Below are 21,944 nucleotides of genomic sequence, written 5' to 3'. Positions count from 1 at the left end.
TTCACATGTGTTGGTTGATCTTAACTTTATGAGAAAGATGGTACAAATATGATACAAAAAATGTGATAAATGTAGAAGTACTACCAGCCAGTAATATCGTAGTTAGCTAACTACGAAATGTACAAGATAGGTAGATCACGTGCGGTTGAAGTTTTGTGGAGTATTGATGGTGTTGAAGGACAATAAATACATACATACATATATATATATATATTGATGGTGTTGAAGGACAATAAATACATACATACATATATATATATATATATATATATATATTGTTTATGGATCATAATGCATCAAGCACATATCATGTAAGTAAAGGGCGGAAGCTCATATATAGAATTTACACGCATTTGGTAGACCTACTGCATGCCCAGGTTTAAAATTGCAGGCGCTAAGCTAGGGATTCTTCTCAAATTCTGTCCATTACCGTATTAATTGGTAGTTGAATATGTTGGTGAATAAGTCTCGTTTCGGCCACCCACGTGCATAGACCAAACCCTAATTTGTAACCACCATTCCAACTCAAATTTTATAACCTAAATTACCTAATTAATTTGATTCCATGGCCTTATTATACGTTATAGTTGCTCTCACTGATGGTGTACTACCACTGCTCTATTTTTCTGGAACTCCATAGCTTGTGCATCTCTCTGCGCTCTCTCTCTCTCTCTCTCTCTCTCTCTCTCTCTCTCTATATATATATATATATATATATATCTTCATCTTCAACATGATTGAAATAAATTAAATATGTGAAGAATCAACATCAATTACAATTGTTAAGGGAAAACCACCCTTAATATCATGAAAGGCATGAAAGGGAAAACCAACCCTTAAAAGGGTTAAGTAACTAAAAAAATTCTTTAGATATAAATCCATGCAACACTTATTTTCTTAACAAAAACCCATCTCATTTTAAACATCCAAATTAAACCCAAATTTGAAGTAGACTGCCATGTAAACAAATAAATACCTATTATTTTCAAACCATTTACAATTGTGCCACAACACTCTAATTATGTTAATGAATTTAATTATTCACCATAATTGTGAGAAATAAGTGCCTTATTATTATAAAATTATCTACTTTATACTTCTCTTACCATCATATGTTTCATTTCTTTTATTTGTTTGACAATCATTGTAGGTAAATTATTTTGCATGTATGTATTAGACACATTTTGTTAAAATTATATATATGCGTACAAATAATTTATCTATATTTTTATGTAAAATAATATGTAATTAATTAATTTGAATCAATTGGCTAAAAATATTTATTTATTTTGTAGGTAAATTATTTTTCATGTGATATTACATATATACTAGCCACATTTTGTTATTATTATATAGTGTGCAATCAATTGACATTCTTTTATTTTGTAGGTAAATTATTTTGCATGTAGGTAAATTGTTATATATATATATATATATTGCAAAATATTGGTATTTAATTAATTTTGAATAAAAAATATTTATTTTTTTTGTTGGTAAATTATTTTGCATGTATCATTACATAATTTACTAGGAACTTATATTGTTATATATGTTGTGCAAAATAATTTACCTAAGTTACATTTAAAATATTGATAATTTTGAATAAAATAATATTTTTTATATTGTAGGATATACTAATTTACCTGTTAGCATCACGTGAAAACAACTATATAAGGAACATTGGTATCATGTAAATTTTTGCTATTAAATGCATAGGAATCATGACATTTAAATTTTTTTCCAAATCCCCATAAGGTATTTGAACATTTAATTGAATGAAATAATGTAAAATAAATGTAAATAATAAGTGAGAGACCCAAAGTAAGTGTTACTAGGGGTAATTTAGACATCCAAAAATACAAATTTTGCCAAGTCAAACTTAATTATGGATATTGCTTAGTTGGAGCCTAGTCATTGGGTTTTTGTTAGAGAAATTTATCATGATAAGTTTTAATTAAAGATAATTAAATTTCAAGGGGTGTACTCATATTTTCAGAAGAAAAAAAAAAGTATTGCATGTACAAAGTTGGATGAAAACTTCATTACCAAAAAGCAAAGTTTAGGGTTTTAGGGCCGGTAGTGCCAATCTAACATACAAAGCTTTGAGAATTGGTGAGGGCCTATCGTTGTGCAGTAGTTAGTACTGATGAAGTTCTCGAGTCATTGAAGTACTGCCAGTAAATATAAAAATCTACTACAATGGGAAAAAAAAAGTTGCAAAGGCTACAATTACCTGTGAGAATGTGAGGACAATTAAAGTTTTATCGGTGAGTGACCAAACTATGCAAAGGTTTATAAGAAGTTAGGTTACTCTTATATTACTAATTAGTTTTATGATAGAGTCTCAACTTTCTTCAAAGTGAGCAGCAATTGAATAAATTTTTTGCATCGTTGACAGTAGAGAAGAAGGCAAAAAGATTGTTGTACGCAGAAAAAATGAACGACTCGGGTTGTGCAAAAGCCAAATTTCTCAGTGCTCATGAAGTACAGTAATTAGAAATTTACTACACTGAGAAAGAAGTGCAAAAGCCATAAGCATTGAATAAACTTGGGGCATTTAGACTTAAGGACCTAATGAAGATTATTTTTTCATTATAACCGGGATACTTTTATAAATCTAGTTTTAGTGCCTAATTTTAAAACTCATTATCAATCATATTAAATACCCCTACCCACTTTTATTATTTTCAATTTTTTTTAAGTACCTAATTTAATCATCAACTAGCCTCTCTGCACGCACTAACGTGCGTGCGAGAGGCATTTTTGCATCACGGGCGCTACGCGCCCCTAAAGGTGTATTGTGTTAGTTTTTCCTATTGTAATTGTCAAGATATACTTTAAATGTATTGTGCAAAGAGGAACTTTTTTTTTTATCATGCACGTCCTAAAAAGTTATCATGTTTTTCGTTTTTACTTTGTGTAAAGTAATGATTTAAATGTTATTCATGCACTTATCAAACAACATACGATTTTAGATGCAAGTTCCTACCTAAAGCCTATAAACAATAGCAAGTATATGTAAATAAATAAAAAATAGTAGATGAAAACAGTAAGTACTCGTAGCAAAATACAAAACAATTTAAATGTCAAAATATAAATCCTACATAACAATATGTACATTATTCACAATACTCATAGAGTCTATATGTCACTGTTTCTTTTGAAAAGAAAGTTTACATATTGACATCAATGCTGCAATTTCCACCCATTTGTTCATGATTGATGCTTCAAATTTTCATTGCCAATCTACAAACGATAGTGAGAAAATTAAAAATCAAATAAAAATAGTTAATTGATAAGTGAGAAATGCATATTGAAAGGTTATCGTTAATAAAGCTGTTACCTATTAGGAATCAGCATAATTAGCTGGAATGAAGCAAGACTTCTTTGTATACTACATTCCGTGTAAATACACCTTGTTGGCCTACTATGGAGCCACTTTTTACTAACACGGTTGTGGTTGACTTTGAGACCCCCCTCGATAAAGCCACATATAATTGTCCATGGCTGAAGACATGATCTGGAAGGTAAACGCCTACATGTGGTATTGTCTGACCTTGAGATTTGTTTATAGTGATAGAGAAACTTAGTTTCACTGGAAATTGCTTTCTTGTAAGTTCAAATGGAAGCCCAGCAGTATCAGTACTTTTGAGAGGGATTCTTGGTAAGAAAACTCTGGATCCGGCAAATTGTCCAGTTAGAATTTCAGCATCAATAAGATTTCGGTAAGAACCACGACACAATAATCTTGTACCATTACACAATCCCAATTTCGGATCAATATTTCTTAAAAGCATGATTGGAGCACCTCTTTTCAGAGTTAACTTGTGCGGAGGCAAACCACCAAGTGAGATTGAATTCAAGAACTCTGGCTGATACAAATTCCTTGCGTCATCCTCAACTGAATCAAATGAATACATTGTCTCTTCTAAACCCGGAAACATATTGATTATCTTTTCATTCAACATATCAACGTCTTCATTTGTAGGAGTTACCACTGCCCTTTCCACCATGTAGGTTGCATCATTTATATGATCCTCTAAGTCAGGGAAGATTTTGGCAATTAATTGATTAATGGAATGCTCACTCTCCCATGGTATCACCATGCATTCAGGTAGTTTTACCATATCATCCATAATAACATCTTCATTCCCATCACCAACACGAAGTAAAAATTCTGAAAATTCACAATCATTTATGGATCTCATGTTTTGTTTGAGTTTTAAAATCTTTACTTGTGACCAAAATGATGCCTTAACAACACTTGCTTGGATTAGTTCGGACTTGGTTCCTTTCCGGATAACAGGAAGAACTTGTCGAAAATCTCCTCCAAATATCATTATCTTCCCCCCAAATGGTAAGTCAATATCTGTTAAGTCTCTGAACGTTCGATCGAGTGCTTCAAATGCATGACGATGCGTCATTGTTGCTTCATCCCAAATAATTGCCTTTGCCTTTTGTATTAGCTTTGCTAAATCAGATTGTTTACCGATCGAACACATCGATGATGCATCGAGACTAAGTGGTATCTTGAATTTAGAATGTGCTGTCCTCCCACCAGGCAATATCGTAGCTGCTATTCCAGATGATGCTGTTGCTAATACTATGTGCCCCAACCTTCTCAAGCTTGCTAACAATGCGCGATATAAGTAAGTTTTTCCAGTTCCACCGGGACCATCCACAAAAAAAGTTGCATTATCCGATCGTTGAACTGCACCCATTATTATGTTAAACGCACTTTTTTGGTCATCATTTAAGCGTTCAATTGCATCAAGATCTTGTTGTGGAATACATATGGATATTTCATCTTCAATACATCCCGTCATTCCTGAACTTGATTCATTTCCTCTTGTCATTTGGGGCAAATCAAACTCGTTTATACTCTTGTTAAATTGAACCAAAAGTATGTTCAACTCACGCAAGAGTATGTTGGTAGCAAGTGTGGGAGTTATGTTAGTCATGGAAACATAATCTTCCATCATGAATGGACAGAACTCATCCCATAACCCTCGAACACCAATTGGTGCACAATATACCAATATGGTGACGAATAATCTTCTTAAAGCCGACGGCATCTGAATTGTGGAGGCCTCTAACAAACATTGTCGAATACTGTCATCTCTTTCTAACAAACCTCGTTGTTCTGCTGCCTGCTTAAATGTTGGATGCAAAACCCCATTAACTGTTCTCAAGTTTGTGAAGGATGTTGGTCCTCTAACATGATTAAGAAGAATCCGAAGGTAAAATTTTTCGCCTTCAGCAGGTGAAACTGCATATATTCGCCCAATAACCTTGTTACGATTCTTTCTTTTAGACCACTTTCTTTGAGCTTGAATTCATCTGTAATGTGATGGTATCTCCATGTATAAATAATGTCGCGCTTCTGCATCCACATGATTAAGTGTAAAAAATTCAGTCAACATTGTCTTTCTTGTACTCTCATCATGTAGAATATTTGTTATGCTTTCATCGGCACGAAACTGAACTTGGTGCATATTAGGAAGATGTATTTGCATTCGCTCAACAGATGGATAAATTCGATTAATAATGAACTTGAATATTTTCCATAATGTCTCTGGTGCGCAAACCCATCTTGCATCCTGAAACTGCTTTATTTCATCGTATTGAGGGTCTGATTGCACTTCAACTGTCACTCTGTCTGGGCCTTTGTAAACATACTTATATAAGTACTTGACACTTTTTATGCTTGCACAAATTTCGACATTGATGTGACAATCATACCTTAACAGCAACCATGGATTATATGGAATGACCCAACTATTATCAACCATTATGTTTCCTTGTCGATTACGTGAGACGGGCAATCGATTTCCTCGCCTTTGATAAATTGGATACGAATCATTCCCTTGAACGGTGACTGGTGCAAATGGTTTGGGAAACTTTCTCTTACAACTCCCATTTTTCATACATGGAGATAGAGGATTCTGAATCCCACACGGGCCATGAATCATATGTTTTAACACCACATTATAAAGTTGAGGCTCTACATCTTCATTTGGTATTTCAGCTCTAACAATTCGGTCATACTCATCTGGGTTATTGATCTTATCATTTTCATCTAACACAACCAGCATATGCACATGTGGAAGACCACGTTTCTGAAACTCAATAACGTATGCGTAAGCAACAACACTGCCCAATACCCCCTTTTCAATGATGTCTTCTTTTAGTTGCTCAAGTTTTGCACGAAATACTCTAGTGAGTAAGTCAGGGCGATCTTGTGGAGTTTGTCCAGCGAGTAATTCGCTTTTGATTTCTTCCCAACTTGGGTTACATGTCATGGTAATAAAAAGATCTGGCTTTCCGAATCTTTGAACCAAAGTCATTGCGTCTTGATATCGTTGGTACATGTCACGTGGGCTTCCAACAAATGATGATGGTAAAATAATTCTACGCCCGATGCTACCTAATAATATTTTATTTTCAATTAGCTATATATATTGTACACACTTTAAACAAAGTTATATTTCTAAATAACGATGACTGAAACGATATATATACCTGCATTGTGTTGACCTGCATTTAGAGAGTCTTCAAGTCCTTTGTAGAGATCCGCTCTAACTGTGGCTTGATTAGAACGCAACCATCTAAGTTTTTGTGATTCAATTTTAATGTAGTTATCTACAGCATATTGTTGCAAGAGAGTCCACCTCGAAGCAAAAGTGATGATCCATTGTGGCGTATCTACAAAAGCAAATTTCATATATTGCTTTTAATATAGGAATCATCATTCATCTATATATACCGGGAAGTAAATTATGTTATCAGTACAAACCTGTAACATATAAGCATAATAGTCGCAACATGTTATTGCTCTTCCACCATCATCACGACTGTTAACATCCCATCCATATGTACCGTAAGGCAGCAATAGTGGATATTGTAAGGGATCATAAAATCCAACAAAGTCTCGAACGTGAGAAAGTCTTCCACTAATTGTCTCCACCACGATATCCCTTCCATTTGCAATTGTGGCATTATCTCCATCTATTATAATTGCCGCAACTTGTGATGCTGATGGTAGAGTATACTGACGTCGATCTATTGGTTGCTCTTTTAGGATCAACTTGCAATTCGGCAAATCTTGGCGTTGTCCGAGACTTCGCAATGTATGAACAAAAGGATTATGGTTGTTCAACATATGTTGTATCTTTTCAACCACACGTCTATCTAAAACTTCACTTTCACACATTCGGTTTTCAACTTCATGCTCAGTGTCATATATATAAGCTTGTAAAAATCGCGGTCTGTTCCCTTCATTTGGTAAAAGTCCACCAATCTTATGATATAATGCACCTTGAGCACGAAATGTGTAAATCCCACGACCACCAATATTAATTCTTTCATCCACGTGTACTCCCATTGAAGTGAATGCAAATGCATGATTGTAAGCTCGAATATTTTGCCTGAAGTGTCTACCCTCATTTGTTTGGTCAGAGAAAAGAGCAACCATTTCTGGTGGGGATTGTATTGGGGGTAAAACAATTCTTCCTTTCAAGCAACACATGTTCAAAGTTTCTCGAGCAAACAATCGTGCATAGCAGTACGGACATGTGGTTGGAGCAGATAATTGGCAACCTAGGATACCCCGATTCTCATTATAATTTCTAGCACAATTGTGGTTTCTTCTTCCTCTGGTTTGGCGCACATGACAATTGGTTCTATTTGCATGTTCTTCTTCTGATATTTTTACATGAATATCCAACATTCAGTATAAGAATTTTCTTTGTAACTAATTACATATCTATATACAGATAAAATTATATACTAAGCTCACCATTGTGGGGAGGAATTGAGAGCATCCCATAAGATATTTGTGACCTATTTGAATGTGCTAACTGTCCCATATGAGTACGCATTCTAGTAGAAGTTTGGTCATCATGATTTGTGATATCTGACAAAACCCTTGAATTCGCGCTTTCATGCTCAATTTGTTCTAATAAATAGACCACATTATAATACGATTAGTTAAAAATTTTGTCTTTAATATTTAATATATTTAGTTGTGAGTTTAATATTTCGTAAGACTACCACTAAAAATAACTACAACATTGAGATCAATATGAAAGTATCGAAGAAAAGAATACAATGAGATTTCAATTCACTAAATTTTGTTCTTAAAAAATAACCTAATTTTTTAAGTGTGAAACAAATACAAATAAAGAAATTGAAATAAATACCAGGAATTTGTTGTTCTATATTACTGGGGTCGACCTCAACATCATAGTTAGCCAACTGAACCCGTTCTTGTATATTATTGGGACCTACTTGTTGCATAGTTAAAAGAAAAATTAGAAATTAGATTTTTTTTTTTTTTTTTTTTGCATTAGTATGAGTTAAAGGAAAAGGAATATGAAATAAATACCAGGAATTTCTTGTTGTATGTTACTGGGGGATGTCATAGTATGATCATCATATAGAGTTGGAATTTGTTGTCTTTTTTCTTGTGCTATTAGACGTCGTCGAGCTAGATATCTTTGATGTTCTTCAGGACTCAATGATTGACGCCATTGTCTTGCATGACTTTGGCCACGCTCCATGGAAAAATTTATCTAAAAAATTAAAAAATAAATGAACCTAAATTGAATACAAATTCTGTTACATTCCATAAATACGAAAAAGTCTACGTAGATGCCTATGAACAGAAGAAGAAAAAACATTTATCTACACATCATTTTCGTTTACTATGATAATGGTGTTATCGTTATGCATGCCTTATTGTCATATTGCCATGTTCGTTGAAGAATTTAGCAGCATATATTCCATCCAATTTGCACAAATGTGAGTAATCTCTCATACAATTTTTACTATTTTTCCTTTAAAACAACAACGAAGATAAAATGGGAAAACATAAATGATTAAAAAAATCTGAAAATATGACATGTAATTTCATTTCTGAATACATGTTGAAAAAATTTAATGTCCTTGAATCAAAATTTTCAGATTCATAAGTTTTCAGTCAAAGTTATAGGACACGCACCAGGTAATAATGAACTTGATTTTAATTATGACAAATTCAAACTGCAATGAATAATTTGGAAATGTGAATGCCTCTAATTGTTTAACGTCAAGGGGTATTACTTAAACATGTATAGGATGCTTCACCTATTTGACGTTAAACAAATGTCCAAGTTGCAGCTGTTTCCCTCTCCTATTAATGGAAGTGATTTACTTAAAAACTTGGAAATGTGAATGCCTCTAATTTATATATGGACATTATATGATTGTCAAATATTTAAAAGTCAAGCATTTGGTTGGAGCATAATTCGTTTAATTTTTTTTTTTTTTTTTTTATGATTATAAGGGAGTGGGAATAGATGAAATATGGGATAGAGTTCGATACTGGGTAGCGTTTTGAGCATCAGTTTCAAATGCGAATAGAAAATGGAAATTTATATTCATTTACAAACGTAAAGGTGTAAATATATCAATAGGGTATGTGATGAAACTCTGTGATTGTAAGCATTTATAATGGAGTGTGTGATACTAAGATAGCTTGATTGGGAGTTTTCTAGAAGGCTGGTACATATGACATTGGGAGTTTCGTTACATTCATGCCTCTTCTAGTTATACTCGTGTATCAGTGTTTATTTGCTCCCTATCAGTAACCTTTGGAGTTGAGGATTCTAAAAATGAAAGAAATGAACCTAGAGATGCATCTGAACTTGGATTTGGAACTTAACGCATGTATAAAACAACACAGGTACATATTACAATTTTGAGTCCTCAAAGAAACCAAGTGAAGGCAACAATTCATACACAATTGAAAGATCGGATCCTCACCAATATCTGTCACTGGCTCTCCCTTATCTTTTCATTACCAGGAATACACTTTCCCCACCTTCCCTTTTCTTTGAGGCCTGACGAATAGGTCTGCAAACAAAATTGATGCATAAATCTTCATAATATATTCCAAATGAGATCTAGTTTATGCTTCTATCAATTATTTAGCATGATTCCAAATGGTACTTAGCTTAATTATCGAACTAAGAAGGCACACAGCACACCACTTTATTACAAAATTGGAAAAAAGAGAGTGAAAAATATTCAAGGAATCAATTCCAACTATCTCTGAATCACACAAATCACAGAGCACACCACCAACTAAAATATTGAGCATTCAAGGAATCTGAAGTCATAAATGATTACTAACTTTTTTTTCCACTCAGCCAAATATGTGGTAAACCGCCAAAAAAAAAAATCCAAAACATAAAAGCTGTACTAAAAAGCTGAAACATGCAAGGAGGGCTTTTGAGATTAGATGAAGAAAAGTTAAGGAAGGCTTTTGAGACCGAAGATGAAGACAACCCAGTAGGATAAAAAAAAGGTATCATGCACATTCATTGTTGATCATCTCATGCTTCTGAAAGTTAACATGCCAACTAAACGTTTCATATTACATTGTGCGATGAATTTTCAGCATAAATTGTGAAGGAAAGGATGTCGATGGAATGAAGACTCTTCTAATTAACTTCTAACCAAAACAGTGGGAGTGTAATTAAGCTGTTGGATGAGGTAAAACATCAGATAGATGTTCTGATAACTATAACTATTTGCATGTATAACATAGGAGGCCATTAAAAAAATGCAAACACATTCCGAAAGTGTTGAAAGTGCCAATGCTAATTAAGGTTAGGGGAATTTTTGGAAATAAGTCGGTGCTAAAAGAAAAAAGCCAACTGTTCTGCTATTCTCACCTTTCGTTTTCTTCAAGGTTCACTGCCAACATGAGCTCTACAGCAAGAATGGACTTTCCCACCTTTCCTTTTCTTCGATCTCCGACGAATAGGTCTGCAACCAATGAGTATGTAAAACCATAACAAAACATGAATTGTATTTGTTTTAATAACTTGAATCAGTTTTATAAAAATTGAAAGAGCCTGAAAAAAGAAAACATGACGACACAGTAAGTTGTAGGATTTAAAAAAGGGGGAGGACTGAGGTGTCAACTGAAATAATTCAGGGGGAGGACTGAGGTGCCAACTGAAACATCAAGTATTGGTACCAAAACACAAAAGAACTTAAAAGTCAAAATATAAGGCCTCCATAACAATATTTACTTTATCACACATCAAGTATTGGTACAGACAATTTATACATTTGAAGTAAATCAGTTAAGTTATTATCATGTTTCCTGATAACTATAACATAGGAGGCCATTAAAAAAATGCAAACACATTCCGAAAGTGTTGAAAGTGCCAATGCTAATTAAGGTTAGGGGAATTTTTGGAAATAAGTCGGTGCTAAAAGAAAAAAGCCAACTGTTCTGCTATTCTCACCTTTCGTTTTCTTCAAGGTTCACTGCCAACATGAGCTCTACGGCAAGAATGGACTTTCCCACCTTTCCTTTTATTCGATCTCCGACGAATAGGTCTGCAACCAATGAGTATGTAAAACCATAACAAAACATGAATTGTATTTGTTTTAATAACTTGAATCAGTTTTATAAAAATTGAAAGAGCCTGAAAAAAGAAAGCATGACGACACAGTAAGTTGTAGGATAAAAAAAAGGGGGAGGACTGAGGTGTCAACTGAAATAATTCAGGGGGAGGACTGAGGTGCCAACTGAAACATCAAGTATTGGTACCAAAACACAAAAGAACTTAAAAGTCAAAATATAAAGCCTCCATAACAATATTTACTTTATCACACATCAAGTATTGGTACAGACAATTTATACATTTGAAGTAAATCAGTTAAGTTATTATCATGTTTCCTGCAAAAGATCGTAAGCACCTAACCAACTGCAGCTATATAATACCATGACTTCAATAATAAGGAAACATATAACATTGAGAGGTAATTTTAGACACAACTTCCCCCCATTTGTTCGGAATGCAACCATCTTTTTGTTCATCACCCTTTGTCTAGTATGATAAGGAAGAAAGGATACCAACCAACGCAAAAATTCACAGAAATGTGAAGGTCAAGTCAATCTATCCAAAAACTTAAAAAGTAAACTGTGAAATGAAAACATGCAGTTATTCCAATTTTATTTCAAGATGATTAAATTAAAAGAAAGATCAACCCAAAAAAAAACACAAACCAATGTAATTAGACAGATCCTTTAGCAAAAATCAAATCTTGGTAACATCCAAAGGTTCAAAAAACAATTAATCGAATTTGCAGCAATGAGAATGTTCATGAATAAAACCCATTACCAGAAAAAGCCAGCATGCAATCAGAAGATTCGAAACACTACAGAAAGCAAATACAATTCAGAAAAAAATTTACAGATACATTTTTAAATTAAAAAGTACCAAACAGAGGTGGAAAGGAAGTGGAAGAACAGAGATGGAGATTGACACAAATTAAAGAAAATCCAAAAATTGCTCTTCAAAAGGGAGAATAATAAAAAATAACTCACGTTTTTTTCCTTTTACTTTTGCTTCTCTTTTCTTCACCGACCTCCTCCTCTGCTTGTTCGTCTTCGAGTTTCAGTCTTGCTGTCTCAATCTACAAAACCCAAAATTGACTACAGTAAACACAAAACCCACCAAGAAATTACCTCTATAAAAAATACCACAAAAAAACACATTAAGCTCCAAATTCAATCATCAACCCAAAAACTTGAAATCCCTCGAGAACTTGAACAAACCCCCGAAGAACCAAGGAAAATACAAAAAAATCTAAGACTGTATCACATAAAAAGAAAATGCTTACCAGATTGTCTTTGAGTGAGTACGTGTTCTGCCTCAATGCAATCTTTGAGAGAGCAAGAGTGATGGAAGCTACTAAGGACACATAAGGAAAGATGGAAAAAAAAAAAAAAAGTGTGCAGATGATGGGACCAAATAAAAAAACTGCAATTGGAAAAAATCTTGAATCAAAGGTTGAAATCGAAAGCTAAATGGAAAGGAAAGTTGGGGTTACAGATTTGTACAAAATGGAAAACTTACTTAAATATGGCGATCGGAAGAGAGAAGGGAAGATGAGCAACAGCCAGGAGATTGGGCTCTTGAAAGTGGGTGTCCGGGATCGAAGGTGTGAAGAGTATGGGCTCCAAGACGACGTCCCGAAGTCTGGTTTCGAAAATTGGGATCTTTTCGAAATTCATCTGTATATAGCGGTGGTATGTGGGCAGTTGTTGTTGAACCTTCAACTAAACTCAGATCATGGGAATCGTTGAACTGCTCTTTGGTTTCGTCGTGGGAATCGTCAAACTGTTCTTTGGTTTCGATCGTGGGAAGTTGGAGTACGACTAATAACTGAACTGGCAACTGTCTCTTCCTTTTCACTTTCCATTAGGTTTCAAATAGTTAATGTTTTTACCTTTTTGTCCCTCTTTTGGTATCAAATCCTTGATTTGCGCACTGTCATTAAGTAAGGGTATTTTAGGAGTTTAGAAAGCTTCACCAAACTGGGGCTCTCACTTTATATATATAGATAAATCCTTAAAAATAGAAAATTTTATTTCTACATATCAAATTTAGTAATTGAAAATGAAAGACTTTTTAAATCATTTTGCTAATGAGAATTAAACTATATAAAAATTTATATATACAATCACGAAACCAAACAAATAAATTAATATGCAAACACAATAAACAATATACATTATAAAGGTACATGAATATATACACAGGTGCATATATATAGGTACATATATACATAGGTTCATATGTATAGGTACACAAATGTACATATAGGTGCATATATATAGGTAACATATATACATAGGTTCATATATATAGATAACATATATACATAGGTTCATATGTATAGATACACAAATATATATAGGTGCATATATTTATGTACATATGTACATATGTACAGGTACACAAATTATGTATACATATATATACGTGCATATAAACATATATGTGCTGTTACCACTTAAGCAATTTTTGTACCCATACCGAATACAAATTAAGTAAAAATATTCTATTTATAATACTAAAAATAAAATAAAACAAAACAAAAGTTAATAATTATTAGCTAAATTTTAGGTGATATATAAAGTCAAATGACCAAATTCAGTATTTAATCTTACACCCAACTTTAATAAAAAAACATATATTATTTAGGGATTATAATCTAGTTTCCTAAGTAAACTTTATCTTCGTTGACAATAGAGAAGAAGACAAACGAATAATTAGTATGCAAAAGCATTCGACTAGGGTTTGGCGAAGCCAGAAATTTTCGAGGAGAGGGGTGAAATTTAAAAGTTTAGGGCCCTGGAAAAATGTGAACATTCATTCGAGGTCTAAGTCCAGGATTTGCAAGAAGATTATTTGAACTACCTGTAATATTTATAGGAGAATTTGCACTAACCGAAATATTCAAGAGGATTTGGACTACTCAAAATAGTCGAAGTAGGGTTTGAACAACAATATTATTTGAAGGATGATTTAGCACCGTTTCTTGTTGTATCGTCCTATTACTTAACTGTATAATTAGCAAAGTTTAAAAAGATGCTAAGCTGTAATCGGACGGTGAACATGACTTTACACTTAGGCAAGGACCTAGGCAAATTTGAACAAATTTATTATATACCGTATAAATAATTGTCTATTTATTGTACACCATATAATATCCAAAAAACATTGATTATAAAATATAAAATATAAAAAATATTAACAAATTTTCTTTATTACTTTGTTGAATTTGATGGTAAGAGAAAAAAAATAAATAATTACGAGTTCATAATATTTTACAAATTATTTTTTGAAGCTCGTATAAATTTATAATGAATTTTAAGTTAAATGACAATGTCAAATAAGTGGCTTAAAAATATTGGAAGAATTGTCAAATACATTGGACAATAATTAAAAAACAAAACAAATTCCAATATAAACAAGTAATAGCAAGTTAGGTGGCACAAATTGATTGGCCACTAGTTAAAAAAAAAAAAACAAATTGTAATTGCACGTGGGGTGGGATGGGAGAGAGAGAAAGTCTCTCTCTTCTTCCTTTCTCTTCTTCTTCGTCAGAACCTTTCCGTTTGCAGAAGCTTCAAAATGCAAATCTTTGTTCCTCCTTTCTTTGGCCTAGGTATTTCTTTTTTTGGAAAAAAGAGAGCTCGCGATCAGCCTGTGGTACGATAGAGCAGGGAAACTCAAAACGCCAGAAAACCACACGAAATTTCATCACTTCCGACGAGACTGAAGGGGCGAAACAGCCACTCCTGAACTTAATTTCCGGCGTGGGAAGGGGCGGCCGCCACTCCTCGCCCTCACGTAGCTTCGCCACTTGTGGTCCTTGCGGATGTGGTGGTTGTGGAACAAAATCCACAACTTATTAATTAACTTAAGACGTTAATTAATATATAATTAAACTATTAGGAACACCGAATCCAAAAAAGTTTTCAGTCGGATCAACCACTCATTCCGACAATGATTAAAACCCATTAAAATGTTATTTCAGTTTCCAATATCTGCAAACCTGCTGCAGCGTAAGGTCCGCATTACCCAATATTTATTAATTATTTACTAATTTATCAGTACTGAGAAATGAGGCACCAGGAATTCAAGGGAAGTTGTGTACGTATATGTTAATCTTTGTTCAGACATAAAGTTTCTTGATTAGTTCATAATAATCACATTGGTAGTTGTTACCACTTCATGCATGTCATATAACCCTTGACCAAGCAGATCGAGGAGGTATATGCATGAGTTATTGTGCGCTAACTACTACTTCTATCTACCATTCAACATGCAGATTACTCTTTATAGCTCGCCACATCTTACTAAAATTTAATTAGGTCATTAACATTTAAACTAGTACTATTTTCGTTTTCCTCAACTCTTGACATATATATTTAAACTAGTAGTATTCTCAGTTTTCTCAGTTGTGACCTGAGGCTTCAGGCTTCTCGTTTTCTTAATAAAGGATTGAACTTAAAATGATTAGAGCTGTGTTTGGATGAAAGACTTTCAATGTTTCAAAGAATTTTATATTCAACTGTTAAAATACACCTTACAATGGATTACTCAATGAATACAAAGCTATTACTCAAACACTACAAATATACTACAAGGACACTAAGCCAAAGTACTTTCATAGCTCTCGATCTCAAATGTATTTGTTTGGGTTAATATTTAAACATTAGGCTGCAAATGTGTGGAAGCCTAGAGATACCAATTAAAGGAAGACTTCCTCGAGGCCCAAGAATCAAGCCCAGAGACAAATTGGCGCCTTCCCATTAATGCATAGGGCATGTGCCTATGATTTGAACGCCAAGTGATGGGGACTAACTCACAATCAGCCAAAAATCACTTTTCAGTGGCAATACAAGTAAAAAGTTGATAACTCACTACCCTCCAAGTGCTTTTGGGCAAGAGCAAAGTCACTGTAGTCGGGCTAATCTACCTATAAAAGGAGGAAGGGGCCCCAGAGACAAGGACACTCAACCAATCAAATAAACAAACATACAAACTCTGCTCTCAAGCCAAATTTGCATCCAAAAGCTATAATCAGCCCAGATCTCAGTCCTTTTTCAGGATATCTCCCTCACAAAAGCTATCTTTTGTCTAATTTAAAGCTCTGCTATCACCCCTAGTAGTGTAGTATCGATTCTCTTGTGTAAACTGGTTTACCATCCATCTCTTTTTAGCATAGAAACCTTTGTAAACTCAAAGAGAAGTGATTGCAAGAAGTTCAACCTTGCCCGACAAGGTGAAATCTTGCTTAAAGCTCTTTGTGTGTTTTCTAAGATAATAGATCTACTGCTTAATGTATTCTCCAGCATGTATTCAAGTCATAGCCATCCATGTTCCTACTTTAAGAGTCTCATTTGCATTTGGATCTGGTCAGCTTAATGGATATGCTTTCATTTAAAATCAATTAAGAACCAAACAAATGACTTAAGGGATCTGGACTCCCCTCATTCGAATATACAAGATTATGAACGGAAAGTCCTTAGTCATAATGCAAGAAAAAGAACTTAATGTGAACTTAACCCATCCACGACAATCCTTTGATAGCAAGAAGTCTGAGTAACTTGGGACGCAAGTAATCGACTAAACACAATCTTGTTCTACATCTGCTATACTGAGATAGCAGTGCACGCCTAACACTTGATTAGTTTTGATTGCGAATCTTAAGGCCTACACCTAAGACCCCACAAAGGTACCTTTCAAAACTAACCATGTCCTCTTCTTGCAGCAAATCAGCAGGCAAGAGCCTGACTACACATTCAAAGTGCCAATCCCTTAGGGAGCTGTGCTGAGAGCCGAGAAGCCCTATCCGAAGAAATCGTCGCCCGAACAGTATTATTTAGTCATTTTTGAATTTTCTCCATCAAATTTTTTTTTGTAGAGCATGCCTACCAAATTTAACTTAAGTTGCATGGAACTTTAAAGTTCTTTTTCCAAACATAACAACTAAATGTATCAAAAAGAGAAGAATAAAAGAAAAGAAAAATTGCAAAGAAATCAAATCTCAATTGTTAAACTAATCGAATTATGTATCAACAACATGTCATTTAAATATTGACGACATATAACGATTAAATATTGATGACATATCAATTAAATATCAATCAATGACGTACTGAAAAAATGATTATTGCTGCAAATAGAATTTTAAAAATAATAATTTTATCTAATTTTCCAAAGAAAAAAGCATGTAAATTCTATGGGCCAACCCAACATCACATTTGAGTAAATCCCCATCAGTCCTATGGGCCTACCCAACTATGGAATAAAAGACCATATTTAATCATTATTAATCCCCAAATATTATCTTAGGATGGTATTATCCACACGCTTATTTTTACTTTTTACACACTTTTTTTAATTTCTAGTCGTCAGATCAAATGAATTGAAGAAAATCAATGGATAAAAATTAACAAGAATGTGTGGGAGTTAAAAAAGAGTGTGTGAATAACACTACCCTTAGCTTAAAGCGGATACACTGTTTTTTTCCTTGTCATGTTCTGCTTTTTAGTTTCTACTGTAGTAATTTATTTAACCGATGATGTATATGTGCATCCAAATTTGGAAATAATGGAATGGCGAGCTCATTTTTCTGTCAGATCTGTCCAAATAAACAGGGCAAGGCATATCTTTTAGCAGCTGAGAGATGAGAAAGAATTAGGTCATCAACTCTCTTTAAGACCATCTCCAACCCTTAGCCTAAAACCTAAGCTTTTAGCTCAGAAAATTTAAGTTTTAACCTAAAAATAACTTTTCTGCTCTAACCCTTCTGGTCTAAAATTTTAACCCCAAATTATTAAAGAATGAATTTAGGCTATTTTTTTTAAAATTAACTTTTAAAAAATTATGTAGACTATCCTAAATAAATTTTCTGAACATTTTAACCTACAAATATTTAAATTCCAATAAACATTGAAAAATCACTAAACCAACACATGAAACTCATGAAACACTATAGAAGAATATGAAACACATGATAGAGATGTATAAACACAAGACACATGAACAAACACATGGTTTTGGAAGATGGTAGAAAGAAAAATTGTAAGAATTGTAGGAGAAAAGTGAGTTTTATGTGGATTTTTTCAACAAATATATAGATATTTATAAAGTTTTTAGGTGAATTTTGAGTTAAATAATTTTTTATAATTATTTTAACCGTTGAATTTAAATTTGGGCCGTTAGATTTCTTTTTACCGTTAGATTTGATCATATTCGATCTTAGTCGTTGGATTTAATAAATTTATAAATATAAAACAAAAATACTAACTAAATTAAATGTGGACCGTTGGATAACCAACAACCCATTTGAACGTGAGCCGTTGATTAACCAAAAGAGTTGTTGGGCTCAATTTTATTGACAGACAAGCGGGAGACACACCCATGTGGGTGGGGGTCCACCACTAATCTTGGCCTAAATCTTGGGCTAAATTTGGCTTTTTTTTTTTGGTTTTAGGTCCAAATTAAAACTTGGGTTAGAATGGATTGAGGGGAGAATAGAAGAGGAATTATAGATTTTAGGCTATGGGTTAGAGATTGGCCTAAGATATTTCGGTCATGTAAAACCCGAACAAGCATATTTTCTCTTCTCTGTCTCAGTGATTATATATTCAATGCAGCTATGGGGTCTCCGCCTTTTTTTTTTCCTTTTAAATTTGAGAAGAGACTATATATATATATATATATATATATATATATATATATATATATATATATATATATATATATATAGTGAGTTCGATACTTGTTTCCCTACTTCATATTCATTATTCGAAATAATAAGTTACGAGTTCAAGTTGGACAATGGAGTTAGCTCAAATATAGAAGCTTGGATTTTATTCTCAAATTTGCATCTTTCAATCTGATTCTCAATCCATCTATGTACGTCAAAATGAACTGCAAGCCCATTTGTGGTTGGTATCAAATTAAGTACAATTACTAACACTAATTATATTTGGTTCTCGATATCATTATGGTGATTATGATGGAGGGTAGGTAGCACAAGATGATACAAAAGTTTCCCATCTACCGTCTCAAGGCCATCCCCACATGTTGTTATGTGTTAGAAATTTGTCAATAACCATTCTTTCAATTTCAATATGTAAAGGAATATGCATGGGATCCCATCTACCCTCAAACTCGAGCTAGCTAGCCTTGATTTTCTAGATGAGATCAACACCATCCATTCCCCATCCCCCACGCCCCCACGCCCCCACACACACACATACATTCACATCTAAAGGTCAATGTCAGGACAACTCATGCTTCCCTGACTTCTGAGAGATAGGTAAGATCGATAACATCTATAAATACAAACTCAACCCGGCGGACAAGAGTCTCCTTGCCTTCCCTCACCATTTCCCTCCCTTCATCTCCTTTTAGTATTGAATCTGAAGCATTATTTTTGGAATGTCTTTTACACACAGAGATATATGTGATGATTCAGTAGTAGGGGGCTTGAGTATCATATGTATGCATAGATGGTATATCGGTGAGTGATTTCCATGCTGACCCTCGTCAAATAAACAGTGTCTTGCAGGTTATATCTCTATCTCGTTGTCTGTTCGACCTTGAACTTCTATATATATCCCGTATCTAGTCTTTCTCTCGTGTTTGTTTTCTACAGTTTACAGTACATATAAGTAATAATGTCGGTAGGGAGTTGTGGATGGCACTCCAAATTTAGTCTCTTAATGCTAATTAATATGTAATCAACCTTTTAATTAACTATTGAAACCCTTCTGATCATCATCTCCTTCCATTCCTTTTAACATTAATAAATTCTTCATAGTATGATAGTTTATTAGTTTATATATTTACACTAAGGATTTGAGAATAAATTAGTGTCGAACTCGTCATTTACGAAGTTAAACTTAAAATCTCTTACTTGCAAGTGAAGATGAAGAAAACTATTACTAGACTGTAATAATAAAGATATATATATACACACACACATACATATTATATTCGATTTACTATCTTCGGAACTTACTTAATTTGCAAATTATAGATATACATTATCTTGTTGAACAAATTTTTTTTCTCACTCCTTTATAGTAATCACATATGTAATTTCATTGTTCTTTAATTTTTCAGTAAAAAAAAAAAAAAAAGCGTGCATAGTAAATTTCGGTAAAACAGAGAGTGCACCATGAATTTTTTAAAGCCGTAGTAATTATGTCATTATAAATAATGAATCAATAGAGAGAAATTTTGATGATAAATCATATTAATCCCAAGAAAGTAAAAATTAGAGCTGCTTAAGAACTGAAGGCGGACCAAGGTCAAACCGGCAACAAAGCTGAGGTATTAGTAAGAACTGTTTGATTGACAAGGACTGTGTATGGACATCAACCCTCATCATTCCCTCGTTTCGTCGATCAAAACCGTTTACCTCATCAGCTGGTACGATATCGATCTCTCTCTCTCTCTCTCTCTCTCTCTCTCTCTCTCTCTCTCTCTCTCTCTCTCATATGAAAGTGCAGGATTTTAGCAGTTTCTTGCTGCGTTCATAGCAACTGCCATAAACTCCGCGCAGAAAGCAAAGTGATGGCGAGCCAGACTGCCTGTTCCATTCACTGGCTGAAGCCTCAAAAGTCAAGGACCAGGGCTGCCTTCGGCCAGCGGCAAGCGGCGGGGCCCTTTTTGTTCAAGTTGAAGCAGTTGAATATAGATCATGACAAAGCCCAAATCAAAGGCCCACATGGGTTCAATTTTCCCTGTAAACTTGGAAATAAGACTGAAAATAGAAATATTTTTATCTTTTTTCACCAAATTCTCTATCTCTTTGTGTAATATATCGTTCTATTAAAAAAATAATTTTATTTACCAACATTCGATATGCATGAAGCTTTTTTTTTTTTTTTTTTTTTTTTCTAACCACAGTTCGATATACGAGAAATTTCTTTCTTTACAAGCGTCTGACATGCACAATAAGTTCTTTCTGATCACACTAAACATTACGTTCATCTTTACTATTAAACTCGAATTAACCCTAATCATAACTAGTTTGTTTACTCTCCAAATTAAAGGCCAATTAAAATAGGAAGAAGACTTGTAAATTTAGAGTGAGACTTTCTGCACATAATACAAAAAGCAGCCAAAATCCCAACCCCATGGAGAATCACCCACCCTAGCTTAATTTGCTAGCTTCATATATAATTAACATGCATGCATTACATTACAAATGATACAAGATCCCCTAAAAACACACTCAAATTAAAGCCACTGTAAAGGCCAGACTCCAATCCCTGGTGAAACACCACCACACCATTCAATGGAAACGCTGAGGGCCTCCTGTTCTCTGACTGCTTTGGGGAGTAGAGTTAATTCTTGATAAGAGTTACAAGGGTGAAAATTAATTTCATTACTTGACATGTTTCTTGTATGTGTAAAACATTCTTCCACAATAGAACTTCATTATGCGTGAAAAACTGCGTTCTTGATAGTCTTCAGACATACTCATAAAGTTCTTTCTTGACAGTCTTTAGACATGCTCATAAAGTTCTTTTGTACCACAGTTAAGTAAAATTTCTTTTTTGA

General features: G+C 33.7%; 2 protein-coding genes and 1 long non-coding RNA gene across 5 annotated transcripts; 1 reads left to right on the top strand and 2 right to left on the bottom strand.

Moving 5' to 3' along the window:
• Positions 1–3,362: 3,362 nt before the first annotated feature.
• Positions 3,363–6,347, bottom strand: LOC137744424 (uncharacterized). The gene is made up of 2 exons (XM_088696151.1): positions 5,438–6,347; positions 3,363–5,269 (listed from the first exon to the last, which is right to left on the bottom strand). The coding sequence occupies exons 1-2, from the start codon at positions 6,345–6,347 to the stop codon at positions 3,363–3,365; spliced, it is 2,817 nt and encodes a 938-aa protein (XP_088552277.1).
• Positions 6,348–6,748: 401 nt separating this feature from the next.
• On the bottom strand, positions 6,749–13,407 carry LOC148696078 (uncharacterized). 3 transcript variants are annotated; one of them, XM_088696184.1, is made up of 10 exons: positions 12,921–13,407; positions 12,685–12,755; positions 12,389–12,477; positions 11,301–11,394; positions 10,719–10,812; positions 9,805–9,894; positions 8,387–8,573; positions 8,202–8,285; positions 7,799–7,957; positions 6,749–7,701 (listed from the first exon to the last, which is right to left on the bottom strand). In XM_088696184.1, exons 7-10 carry the CDS (start codon positions 8,559–8,561, stop codon positions 6,749–6,751), a joined length of 1,371 nt encoding a protein of 456 aa, XP_088552310.1. In that variant the 5' UTR covers positions 8,562–8,573; positions 9,805–9,894; positions 10,719–10,812; positions 11,301–11,394; positions 12,389–12,477; positions 12,685–12,755; positions 12,921–13,407. The 3 variants fall into 3 exon arrangements, 1 of the variants encoding a protein (XP_088552310.1); XR_015963797.1 differs by lacking the exons at positions 6,749–7,701; positions 7,799–7,957; positions 8,202–8,285; positions 8,387–8,573 and having other exon boundaries at positions 9,692–9,894; positions 12,685–12,824; XR_015963798.1 differs by lacking the exons at positions 6,749–7,701; positions 7,799–7,957; positions 8,202–8,285; positions 8,387–8,573; positions 10,719–10,812 and having other exon boundaries at positions 9,692–9,894; positions 12,685–12,824.
• Positions 13,408–19,753: 6,346 nt separating this feature from the next.
• Positions 19,754–21,243, top strand: LOC148696077 (uncharacterized). Its single transcript, XR_015963300.1, has 2 exons — positions 19,754–20,807; positions 20,941–21,243. It is a non-coding gene; the product is annotated as an uncharacterized LOC148696077 (long non-coding RNA).
• The last annotated feature ends 701 nt before the right edge of the window (positions 21,244–21,944 follow it).

Source organism: Pyrus communis, chromosome 6 (assembly GCF_041283825.1).
Source record: "Pyrus communis isolate YQ-2024b chromosome 6, ASM4128382v1, whole genome shotgun sequence".
Lineage (NCBI taxonomy): Eukaryota > Viridiplantae > Streptophyta > Magnoliopsida > Rosales > Rosaceae > Pyrus > Pyrus communis.
This window is presented reverse-complemented; position numbering and strand designations above follow the sequence as displayed.

Bases quoted from the DNA above. Each gene is read 5' to 3' on its own strand.
- LOC137744424 (XM_088696151.1), bottom strand. From the start codon at position 6,347: ATGACTTTGGTTCAAAGATTCGGAAAGCCAGATCTTTTTATTACCATG. The intron at 5,270-5,437 runs GTACAAGAAAGA...GAATATATGCAG, and splicing joins AAATATTCTACATGATGAGA to TTTCACCTGCTGAAGGCGAA.
- LOC148696078 (XM_088696184.1), bottom strand. From the start codon at position 8,561: ATGGAGCGTGGCCAAAGTCATGCAAGACAATGGCGTCAATCATTGAGT. The intron at 8,286-8,386 runs GTATTTATTTCA...TGCAACAAGTAG, and splicing joins CATACAACAAGAAATTCCTG to GTCCCAATAATATACAAGAA. The intron at 7,702-7,798 runs GTGAGCTTAGTA...TAAAAATATCAG, and splicing joins CTCAATTCCTCCCCACAATG to AAGAAGAACATGCAAATAGA.